At 34.0% G+C, this 12,554-nt stretch overlaps 1 protein-coding gene across 3 annotated transcripts in view; it reads left to right on the plus strand.

Moving 5' to 3' along the window:
• Window positions 1-12,554, plus strand: part of LOC136027295 (protein trachealess-like) — a 166,898-nt gene that overhangs the window by 36,946 nt on the left and 117,398 nt on the right. The window contains exon 1 of one of the 3 annotated variants that reach the window (XM_065704401.1): window positions 8,303-8,375. The exons of 1 other annotated variant lie outside the window; for it this stretch is intronic. Coding sequence is in view for 1 of the 2 variants with exons in the window: in XM_065704400.1 (XP_065560472.1) it covers window positions 8,539-8,609 (71 nt within the window). In the remaining variant the exon portion in view is untranslated. Of the gene's footprint in view, window positions 1-8,302; window positions 8,376-8,452; window positions 8,610-12,554 lie in introns of those variants that run through there. One more of the 3 variants, XM_065704400.1, reaches the window with a different exon arrangement.

A 12,554-nucleotide genomic window follows, 5' to 3' on the forward strand; every position in this document is an offset into this window, starting at 1 on the left:
TGCAGTGAAATGAAACGAAACTGTTTTACTTTACCCAGCCCCGCTCACTAAAGTTACTGAGAAATGATAATCTTGAACAAAACTAAGATTTCGTCGCAGTTTAATTTAATTCAGGTCAATCCTAAGGGCAGAGCTATGCTATTACAATTGAGTGGGGGTACTTATATGGACAAGAGTTAAGTAAATCAATGAAATAGGCATTTGTCTCATTTGTATAATCAGGGATGCTTAAAAAAAGAAATAAAAAAAAATTATTTGATCATTTTGGTAAAGACTAATTAAGGTTAAATAATCTCTATTGAAGTGGTTGAGACTGAAATGAAGCTAATTTGACTTCAAATTGGAATGCTCAGCCCACTGCTCTTTGAAATTTGAAATTTTGCCGTTTATAATGCTAGAGCATAGCGTACTGAAGACATAATGTTGTTGTTTTTTCCTTTTTTTTTTGATTTTAGAATTATCATGGTAGACATAGTACAATTCTTTTTTTAGTGATGATTATTTGCTATGCATAAAACTCCAGGGTATGCAGTCTAAATAGTTCCAGGGATAAAAAACATCCCTGAGAATGGTAATTCACTTTAAAAAAATTTCATGTTCAGTCGTTATTTTTCTAAGGTATGTAAGCAGGTTCATTCCGAAGGCCGGTTTAAGGGGAATATCCTCATTTCTATGAAAAAAAGGATCTAGTGTCAGGAAGCTTGTACTTATCTGAAGACTTTATATTAATTATTGTACTCTTCAGTGGGGGATTACTCGGAAGAATTAATAGCGCTTATTATTCATGACCAATTTCTTACTGTTTTCATAGCCAGTTTTACAAATCCCCAAACTCTATGAAAATATCAAAACAGACACGCGACGCTACGTGTGCCACTTTTCCCCTTTTGATACAAACTCCTGTTATTCTTTTTGAGACTTTCCTGTTTTGTGTGAAGACTTTTCAAGCATAGTCAAAAGCATATCCCTTTTGACGGCAATTCATGCGGAAACCAATAGATGTCCGTGACCAACCGTTCTATTTACTTTATTTAGTCCTAAGGGTTGAACCACAATCCCTAATTTGAAATTAAATAGGACTATTTAACCTGAATATATATATTGTTTAATGCTATCATAGATATAGTAAGTCAGTGCCACAGTAAGTGGCACTCAGTCAATGATATTAATTAATAAATATACATAATTTGCTTGATGTCTTATGAACAGTTCTTTATAATTGCGCATTTCATCCATTATGGCCACACAACCATTATGGAGGAGGGCTGGAAGATAGTTGCTGAGGTTAAGGGAGTCTACTTGAAGCCTCAAAAAGTACGTTTTTATGCCCAAAATTTCTAACTCTCCATAATCCTTCGTATAAATACAGAAGAAGGTTTCTGGAGGGTGGTGAGGGGATAGATATTGATCTTTAATCACCCTCCGTTCCTTTAAATAGTTTTGAAATACGTCTGCAACTGCGAGTTGATAGCACCCCTCTTACTGTAGACAATCTTTTTCTGTGCAGCATAAAAAATCACACCTACATGATTACCGTTACAAAAGGTGGAGATGTGGGCAGCTGGGGCATCAGCAGCGCTGGAAGAACATTTGCAGGGGGGGGTGAATAAGTGCTGCCAGGAGCTTTGTTTTCACTGAGATCTCATTATCCTATGTGTATACATTATTTAATCCCCTGTAGTAAATATTTGTTCAAAAACTTGCCTTTTAAACTAGGAAAATGATGACCCTGCAATTAATTTTAATATTTCAGACCTTTTCCTCCAGATAAATATTTAGAGGGTAATTTCGTTAGAGGATGCATTTCCGTAGGGATGATTATCATTCTCAAGGAATTGTTATACGAATGTTAAAATTGAATGTAAAAACGGGGATCCGTATATGAGAGAGTTGTTTAAACTTTTTTTTTCCAAAATCATCCGATCAAAATTTTGAGATAGCTATTTTGTTCAACACAGCTGAAAGGCCCAATAACTATGCCTTTCGAGATAACTTGACCCCCCACAGCCCCTGGGAAAAGGTCTTTAAATTATAAAATCTGCCAATTGTTTACGTATAGTTCTTGTTACTAGAAATTGTGGATACATTTTTCGGGTGAATGGGGGTACATTTTCTGCTGGAGGGATTTTTCACGGGGAGGATTTTCCACGGAGGAAATGTTTTTTACGTCTGAAAATGTTAAGGTAATTGTCTGGGATAAATTTTCCCCGGGGTTGGATTTTCTAGAGGATCTTTCCTTTAGGGGGAGTAATTTTTCTATGGAGGTGGAGCCAAATTTCCAGGCATTATTTAAATAATAAGCCAGAAATTAAACATAAAAAACAAGCTTTTTCCACTCAAAGTAAGGGGCAACATTAAAACAAAACGAATAGAAATTATTACAAATATGTGGGGAGTTTTCCTCTCCTCAACACCTCGCTCTTTACGCTAAAGTTTGAACATTGTCCAAATTCTTTAATAGAGACTCATGAAACAAAAGGGTCGTTTAATTGGAACAGTGAGACGGTTTTCTAAAAGTACCAAAAAACTTTACCGTGAAGAACGAGGTGTTGAGGAGGGGACAACCTCCTTCATGCACGCAATAATCTCTGTTCGTTTTAAGTTTTAATGCTGCTCCTTACTTTGGGTTGTAAAGACTTGTTTTATATATTTAATTTCAAAAAGGGCTCGAACCAAAAAATTCAGTGTGTTTCTATTAGTGTTGATGGCTTCCCAAGCGTAGCGTACCTAAGACCATTGATTTAAAAATTCAACAATTACTCAAACGTTAGGAGGAGCTTTTAAATCAAACTAAAAATGTTCTGGCCTTACATGTGCTTTTACAACCTACCAATTTACCAAATGACGGTTTTTATGATTGCAAGTTTAATCATTTTGCACATTGCTAACGCCGCGCTGTGGAGACTAATTTAATGCAAATATTGAGCACAAGCTCAGTCTAAAATCTGTGCTTATTTTGGTGCATGTTAGCGTTAAGGATTCAATCACTTCGAATAATTGCTGTTTAACCAATTAGGCAATTAACGAACCACGAGGTATTTGCAAATGCAAATTGCGAAGTTACTCTGCGGGACTGGACAACGTGTTATAAAAAAAAACAAAAAACCCTCGCTTCTTCTTCCTTAAGGCCTAGCTTACTGGTATGTTTTATTTCTAAGAGATATAATGTTTCATTCTAGCGTTTAATAGGTTTGTACTCTGTCTATCTACTTTTGTACTTCCGGCTTTTTTGGTAAACATCTTTAAAACAAAAAGCTAAACATAAATTTTCCTCCCTAAGTTTTTTTTCCTAATCTTCTCTTCAGTTTATCGTAAGGACATTTCTTCTATTATGAGTGAGGTTCACTTTAAAAAGAAATTACCCCCATAGTGAAGCTAAATGCACCTTTTAAAAAAAAAAACACACTTTTTGTAACTTCTAGGACGAAAGCAATTTGTTATTTTTCTAGAAAACATCAAAAGCGTACTCAGAATTTTTGTCCAGGGAGAGGGGTATTTCAGGGGGGTACAAGAAAACTTGAAAACATGCCAAAATTTGATTTTACACATATTTATTAGTTTCTACGAGTCGGAAAAAATTGGGCGTTCAAACCATGAAATTCCCCCTGGATAAGGCCTTGGAAACAGAATATAAGTATAACCAAATCAATTGATCTTTAAATTTTAACTGATCTCTAACCTAAAAAAATATGAAGGTTTCATTCTAATATTGTGGATTTGAAGGAGGGACTTTTAACCCCCCATCCCTTCCAAATTTTTACGTTTTTGGAATTAATTCAATAATATTTTTTATTCTCCTTACATTTTGCCGAAGTATTATATTTTTATCTTGAGCACCCCCCTCTCCTCTAAATAAATTCCTATGAAGGATCTAGTATGAAATTTGCTTAAGAGTTGGAGTCAATAATCACAAAACTGAATTCAATCGAAATATTTTTATGGATTAAATATTCTGATTTACTTTATTGTCGTGACCAAAATCTAGGGGAGTATTTACAATTTTCAGAATTTGACAAGAGAGCAAAAATAAGGTTTCTTAGGTTTTCGTTGGAACAATTGTTGATATTCAAATAAGAAGAAGAATATCTAAGAGTTGTTAGGTTTGATTAATAGTCTGATTTCCTTTTGGCATTATGCTCGGCAGTGAGATACAACTTCAGAAATACAATAGATATTGAGATATTGAGAGAAAACGGAACTCAAAATCCTTGCATATATTAAAAACACAGTTCACGATAGTTGTGCAAACATCTCTTACCCTCTTAATTTCTGCCCATTGTTGTAAGAATCCAGAGTTTTATTTGTCACAGTTTCTTCTTCTTCTTCGGTGGTTCTGTAGAACATTAGGATTTGTTGGAAGGTCTCAGTCTCAATCTAACTTGGAGTTAGGTTAGGCTATCAGCTTTTAACTGGCTGCAATAATCCGTTCCAAAAATCCTCATTTAAGCGGTGGTTTTGAAGAAACTCAGTGAACTCGTCAGAGCATCTTTGTTCACAAAATTATTCTCTTGGTAAAATTTTTATTAAACGAAAACATTCGCTTTGGTATAGTCCTCCATCTGTCATTAGATTAAAAGAAAAATAATATTTATTTTTCTTCTTGAAATCCACTGTTTATTTCAATTAAATCCATAAGGGAGATCAGCACCATTGCCAAATCTGTTTGGATTAGTCCTATTCCCCACTTCTTCAGTATTACTAGTAGTCGCAAACTTTTGAAACGTAATTCTAAATTTAAAGCAAATAATCATGAAAAAAATTAGTCTTCACTAAAATGGTATATTCTAAAGTTTCACATGTCTAGTGTTTCCTTCGCTACATGAATCAGTAGCCAAATTATGGAGCAAGCCATGATGGTGATTAAAGGGGAGCTAAGGGGAATTATTCTTTCCTTTGGTGAACTGTAACGTGTTGAACTGTAATATAGTCAATTCAAATTTATGGAAAGGTCTGTTTTCTTTGACATACTATTGATATTTTTGGAGTTAAGTGTCCCGACGGCGATCTTTGCGGCTATTCAACGTCTATTCCCAGTTCTATCTAAAAAGTGCAATATCTTGTTATGCTTTCGTCTCTGATAGCAAGAGTCACATTACAATCAAAGAACTTAAATCGAAAACAAAACTGCCCAGCAATAAATTTTCCCTGTTGACTCCTATTGATAAAGACTCATAAACATCAACTGACAAAATGTTTTGCGGATGTACTGACAGGCAATTAACTGAAAAGATCTGAAACCATTATTGCTTGATAACGTGGGCAATTGGATATTGCCAGAACCACCCATAAATTATCTCATTTTGTCCATCCAAAAAACTGTTCGTTGGTTACTTTTCCCTTTTTGTAGCCCGTTGTATCAAATTTTGTTTGTAATATATTATAAATTTAAACTGCGCTGTAGTGTCAAGCTCACCGACAGAAGTTAGGTCACAAAACCTCCTAGCAATTGTATTTTACCCCTCCTTTTTCTTTTTTACCACTCCTAATTCAACCACCCCAAGAATGAGCATCACTAAATGCCGTGGAAATAAAATGTATTTGCAGGATATGATTCTCCTTTCACTTATTTCATCTGCACACTGAACAAATTTGTTTTGGATGGATAGCTTGTCTTACCCTTCCGTGCCTTAAAGGTTAAGCTGTACTATTGTTCTATGGTGCTAAATACGGGTATGAGGGCTCTGTAAGGAGCCATAACCCTCCTTGGCAGGTGGTAAATTATAGGTGGCAAATTGGCGTCAAAAAATAATTAATAATATAATTGCCATGCTCACTATTAGAAAGAAAACATAAGCCGAAAGCAAATGAACAGCAAAGACATGGTTTTCTTATGTTTTACAGTTCTGCATAAGAAGGAATAATTGAAAATAATATCTGATTCCTGCATTCACACGAAATACAAATGATAATTAGAGCCCACGAAGAGACCATGCTACCGAAGTAAAATATTTTTACTAATTACTACCTACTTCGGGTATAACTACCTACGATCCGAGACCTCAGAACTTTAGTTGGCTGCGCCAACTTTCAAATGCCATTAGTCACTCGCCTAGCTGTAGTTATCTACATATCTTCATTTTTATCATCAAGGCTTTTGGCTGCGGTAGTAAATTCGAAAAGAACTGGTCAGGGGTCATTATTATACACAAATTAAAATAATTGCCTTGATTCTTAGCATCCACCTTCGATGTTCTAGACTGAAAAACATGCTAATAATCAGCTCTGGAAGTAAAATAACCCATAAGGAAATTATATGTCGGTTGAAAGGTGAGAATAGGAGGGTGCTCAAAAATTGGGACAAAACATTTCATTATGGAAGACTATTGGGGCCTTCTCCATTGGTTTATTCTAGAAATACACAAATTTAGCAAATGGAAAGATCTCACATTAATGACAGGCTGTAATTTGGGGAGTGATTTTTTTTCTTGACGAAAACCATATGTGTTGAAAAAAATTCGCTTTTTTAGGCTTACTTAGATAATACTACAGTCAAATTGGCTTTTAGATTTATTTATTGGTAGTTTCCATATAGTTGCTGCCATTGTGATGGTAATTTAAAATTTGGCAAATTTTTTTTGATATCCATAGACAAAAATGACGATACATCAGTACTGGACTTCAATGAAAACACCGTCACATTTTATATTTTTCATATTTGAAAGCATAAATTGTAATTTATGTTTATCTGACCTCACGTCAGGTTTCTTTTCTGGACTTTCAATCAAACCCTGAGAAAATTGTTGGGAATAATTCTTAGGTTTGAATAAACTCTTGAAGATTTACGGTCGGAAATTGCTTTTCTGGGTCAAAAATGGACGAGAAGGAGCCTAATATTGCACCCTACTGGTTTCCATGGGGGATATCCCCATAAAACAGGTTTATTCGAAGAAATCGCCTTTTTCCCGAAGCCTTGCTGTGCACAAGTTAAATTTTGGCTTAAAGAGTCCTAAGGGTAAGTCTCCTCGCTCTTCTCAAATCAAAGTAAAGAGTGGCATTAAAACTGAAAAAAACAGAAATTAGTCGTATATAAGGGGGTGGGCTTCCTCAACACCCTACTGTTTTCGCCACTGGCTTTGAGGAGGGGACAGTCCCTTTCATATACGAAACAATTTCTGTTCGTTTTAAGCTTTAATATCGCTCCTTACTTTTGAGTTAAAAAAGAAACTTGTTTTTTTTTCAATTAAAAATAAAGTTTGTTCCTTTTATTTCATACTTTATTGTTCAATATCTTGAAGAGGCAAGAATGAAATCATGCTATATGCCCAGCTCTAATAGGTTTAAGAATCGCTTGTGCAATCGGGGTCGTATTGTATGTGTATGTAGTTGATTAAAAAATAAAATGGATCACAGGATTTGGGATGGTTTCAAGATATTTTCTTTATGCAAGCTTGGGAATTACAGCGTATAACAAGCCCAGTATAAATGACAGGGTGCAACATCTTAAAAGAGGAAAAAAACAGCTGTTAAAACAGCTGTTTTCTGTTTTCCAGAAAAAAACAGAAGAGAAGGTAGAAACTGGGCACCTGTTTTCGACAGACTTGTTTCTGTTTATGTTTTGTTTTATTATTATTATTATTATTATTATTATTATTATTATTATTATTATTATTATTATTCTATTAAGCTGAAAAAGAGAAACAGTGAAAAATAGAAAAATATTTAAAAAGATAATATTCTTGTGCTTGTATAATTTAATTCAACAAAGAGTCATGGCATAGGATCCAAATGTAGGTGGATTTTGCCCCGACGGGATGTTTATTCCGTTGGGGATGGAAACCAATTATCAAACTTGAAATTGACGATTTTTCAAATGATTAAATACATCAAATCCAAAACGAACAAAAATTCTAATGAATAATTAATTCAAAGTAAACTGAAAATAGTATATTACCTACATCGCCCGGATGTTCCTAATAAAGGCTAAAACCCTACATGCAAGTATTTGGAAAAATATTCCGGAAGATGCAACATCCTTTATGAATATCCAGGTATTAAGAACCAAGGTTAATAAAATTGACTCTGTAAAGAAATTATTAGTAAAAACTAAAATATTTAGAGCTTGAGATTACAAAAATGATTTTGATTGGTAGCAAAAAGATAATTCAGTAGAACAGCAAATGTATTATAATTGCTCGATTTATCTCAGGTATATTTTTTTGCTAAATGTTTTTTTGTTCAGTAGATACTTTGGTTTTGATATACGATAATATCAGAATCTTTAAAAACATTATTCTTAAATCCCGCCTTCCCAAGTCAGGTTTCGAAAACACGGTTATGATAGCAAACCTTAGGGGCAATGTCCAGTATTGTATAGCTACTGCAATAAGTTTGAAGTGTCTAATATATATTTTGATAGAAGATACTATACATTTGTAGTAAGTCGAAGGTTTAAGCGACTCGGCTTGTTCTTGATTTATTTAAGGGATCCATACTTTGTGTTTTCTTTCGGCGTTTATAGACCATTCTTGTTCAAACGATAAGTTTCTGATAGAACTACTAGCGCTGTTTTAGCAGTAATTTTAGATTAATGAAGTATGCATGCGCTTTGCGTGTCAGAACGTCTTCATCGGATATCTAAGCAGATTCAGTTGTGAGAAAGTTTGGTTTTGGTGAGTAGAACAATTAAAACAATCAGCGCAAGACAGCCTGAAAATTATCATTGACCCATAGTTATGTGGTAAATTTTTCGTTGTTAATATTATTGACTTACGAATAAAGTGAACATACCTCTCGATGCCTTCTTTTTTAGCTCTTTACGAATATAATAATTGCTTCTATCTCAAATTGAAATTCAAGCACTTTTTGAGCTCTTGGAAATGAACAAAATATTCCTAGTTTTGGGGTATAAAAGACTTAAAACATTAGTTTAAAAATTAAAACAAACAACCTAATAACCTTTAAAACAAACAAAATTTGCGATAGAAGCGATTGTTATATTCGCAAAGAGCTTAAAAAAGGGCATCGAGTGGTATATTCACTTTATTCTTAAGTCAATATTAACAACGAAGAATCTACCATTTATTTCTACCATTTCTAAGGCCCAAGGTTTTAATTGTTGTGGTTTTCCTATTATTTGCTTAAGGTTAATTTTGCTTATAAAACAGAATTCAGAGAGAGACAAAAAAGAAGGTTCTATTGGATTCACAATTCGATATTCCCCTGAAATATAATAATCCCTTCCTTCCAAGAACCTGATTCGAACAAGAGGTAACATTTCTACCTTCCACCTAAAAGAGGTTGGATGAAACGAGGGAATTGGGCTCTATCTAGATTTTCCCTTTCCATCTGTTAGATTATCCCGAGAATCTCGAATATCCGGGATTCTAATTTTCAACATAAAATGACATGTTCACCATTTTACCCAATGATAGCCTATTTGTAGAGGTCGCGACAAGTAGTCACAGAGGTAAGCCAACTGAGGCCGAAACCCTGGTATTTCTCATCCATGGTACCTCATTTAAAATTCTGCTCCCAAATCCAGAGAAATCACTGATCATTTTAAGTCAGTTTTTGAAAACTAATCTTTAAAACTGTCGTTAAATAATTTTTTAGACCACACTGGTTGAGCATGAAAAAAGAGAATATGTAACGGAGAAATAAACGTGGAAAATCACAGTCAGTCAAAAAAAGAAAGAACAACGCAAATACTTTGGTCGAGAGACGACTTTCTCTCAACAGTCTTTAGGGAAAAAATATAGAATAAAATTAAAACTTAAAAACAAACAGTGAAACAAAAAAGTCCTCTCTCAAATAGTTTGAGAAAAGTTTTTTTTTATTATATTGTTAATTTTCATGATTGTCTTTTTATATCATCATGTTGACTTTTATCTGTATTTTTTTATATTCTTTATTGGTCTGCGCTAAGGATGGTTGAGTGGAGGTGTCGACGGAAATAAATGTATTGTTCCCTCTTTTTTCACTGGCTGGGATTTTCCTCGTTTTCTTTTCTCTGTTGTGTTTTTACGTCTTATCAAACTATATTCTCATAATGAAAGGGAAGCTGTCAAATCCACAGCATTTACATTAAATCCTTAGTCCAATATGTTCTTCCGATTAATGTGAGGTAAGAGAATAGACCCATTCCATGTTGATTTGATGGTCATCTCATATAAATCTGAAAATTTGGGGCTAAAACTGTTTATTTTTTGTCGTTGTTGTCATTGCCGTTCACGCAATGACAGGCGAGCTGTCATTGCCTTAGCACACACATTGCACGCTCAGTCCAAGTGTTTTCCTCCGAATAATGTATGGCTTGTTGGGTATACCTCTCCATGTACATTCGACGAGCATCCAATGTATAGTTTAAAAAAAACATTTTTGGGAGAATGGGGTTTGGGTGGTTATGAGGAGCCCTCTTCCCCCCATAAAAGTTTACTTACCTCCTTCTGACAGTTACTAAACCGATTTCACTTAGTTAAACCGATGACAGTTGATTAAACTGATTTTGGGCCATGCCCCACCTAGGGATTTTTAAAATCCTGACCCCCCTCCTTGATATTTAAATTTAGTTTTCGACAATTTTATGAGTATTAACCTGAAGGAAGCTTAAAAGGCCTTTAACATGTCATTTCTTTTTTCGGGCTGTCCTATAGGCATATTTTATGCTTAAAAAATAGTGTCTGTACAAAGCCCCTTTTATATGACGTTATTGCAATACTGTCATGTGTCTTCTTTGCTCTTTAAATACATGCGAATGTGACTTTATTCATATGGAAAATGTTTTTGTTTTTCAAAACAAAGGCTCTAAAGTATGGTCAGCTTAAGGGTGCAAGTCCAACTCATGACCCACCAAAATATTGTCATGTCCCACCGGTGGAGCCTTCACCCCACGCTGGGAATCACGGGTCTGAACCGATTAATTTTTCCAGAAATATGCATTTTGCTGTAAAACGATTTCTTTTGCTATTAAAGAATGATACTATTTCTAATTATTTGCTCAAACGAGTGTTCTTGTGATAATCTACGACATCTTTCTCGATAATATTTCCCTTAAAAAAAAGACATCTATAACCATTAAATAAACAATATTACACCTATTCTTCAGTTATTTTTTTCATTAGTTTCGATTCAAAAATGGAAAGACAGAGTGGGTATTTTTGCACTTGCATGACACATAAATAACAGTTCAATTGTGACATTACGTTGAAAAAGATAAGAGCACTAAATGATATATATTTATTTTGTTTCATATAAATATCGATGTTTCAGCTTAATTGTATTATTTAAGTTGATCTGCTGAGGACGGTCACTGTGCATGTGACCGAAATATTCAGAGATTCTGAAATTGTTTTCACTGTCAACTGAAAGGATTTGTCCCTATTAAACTGTTATTTGTACGTATATGCAGTGTAATATAAGCAATTATTAACCATCTGTCCTGGGAAAATATAAAAATATAAGTCCTTGTTTGTATAGACTTGAAACCTCAACTCCGGGGTTCCAGGCCATTTTTAATTTTATCATGTAATTTTCAGTAGGATCAAGGTAAGTCTCTTTGTAGTGCGTTTTCCTTTTTTTCTAAAATAATTATCCAACTTTTCGTCCGCTGCTAAATCTAGGATGGGTTATTTAAGATTAAGGAAGTTTTAGGTCGTATTAAGAATTAGATCAGAAATCATAGCAGATTTTGAATTGTTTGTATGGCTATCAGAATTTTGTAATTGCAAGGATTGTCTTTACTTATCATTTGTGATCATGAACAGCTTTATGGCATTTTTAGTGTTTTTTACAACCAATTCAGAAAGTTTGCTGTCATTTTTTTATTTCTCCAAAATAGGTACAAAAAAACAAAGCTAGATCAAGTTTATATACTAAAGAGTAAAAAAATCACTATAAAATCATGAAAACAAAAAGTCAAAGCTATCTTTCAGATTTAAAGTTTTTTATGTGGCTATTGTGCAGAAAGACAGTGAAGTTCTGGTTATGCACAATACTATGGGGTACTTGTCTGTTTAACAGAACATCCTCAGGAAGTGAAGTTAGGTTAATCCTAATGAAGTATAACCAAAACATGATGATAATATAATACCTTAGAAACAAAATCATAGAAAATGTGACAAAGAAATGTTGAAAGCAGGGCGTGCAAAACGCATTATATTAAATACCTAACCTAACATTAACCTAACCTCTAACTGCCTCTGAATATTAAATGTTTAATTAAAATATAACTACATCGTAGTTTTCTCACTTAAAATGAGCAAATTATAACCGATTCAAACCGGTTTTGTTAGATCTAATACAGCGTAATTCTCGATGATGTTCTGTTAACAGACAAGTACCTAGTGTGATTAACATTTTTTGATATTATTATCCATAGAAAACGTTTCAAGAAACGTCTCAGTTACATTTTTCAAAAACGTTTATATAGCACATACCATATTCCTTTCAAATTTAATAATCCTCGTTCAATTTATTTCTTTGTAGTTCAACGCAGTTCCGTCTTTCTCGCTCAACCCCTTGGGATCTTTGTTGGAACCCTATGATTCTGGGGACCCCTAGCTAAAACTGATTTTGTAACATTTTCTTTTGTAAAAACGCTAAACCTACGTTAGTAT

The sequence above is a fragment of the Artemia franciscana genome, chromosome 5 (assembly GCF_032884065.1).
Source record: "Artemia franciscana chromosome 5, ASM3288406v1, whole genome shotgun sequence".
Lineage (NCBI taxonomy): Eukaryota > Metazoa > Arthropoda > Branchiopoda > Anostraca > Artemiidae > Artemia > Artemia franciscana.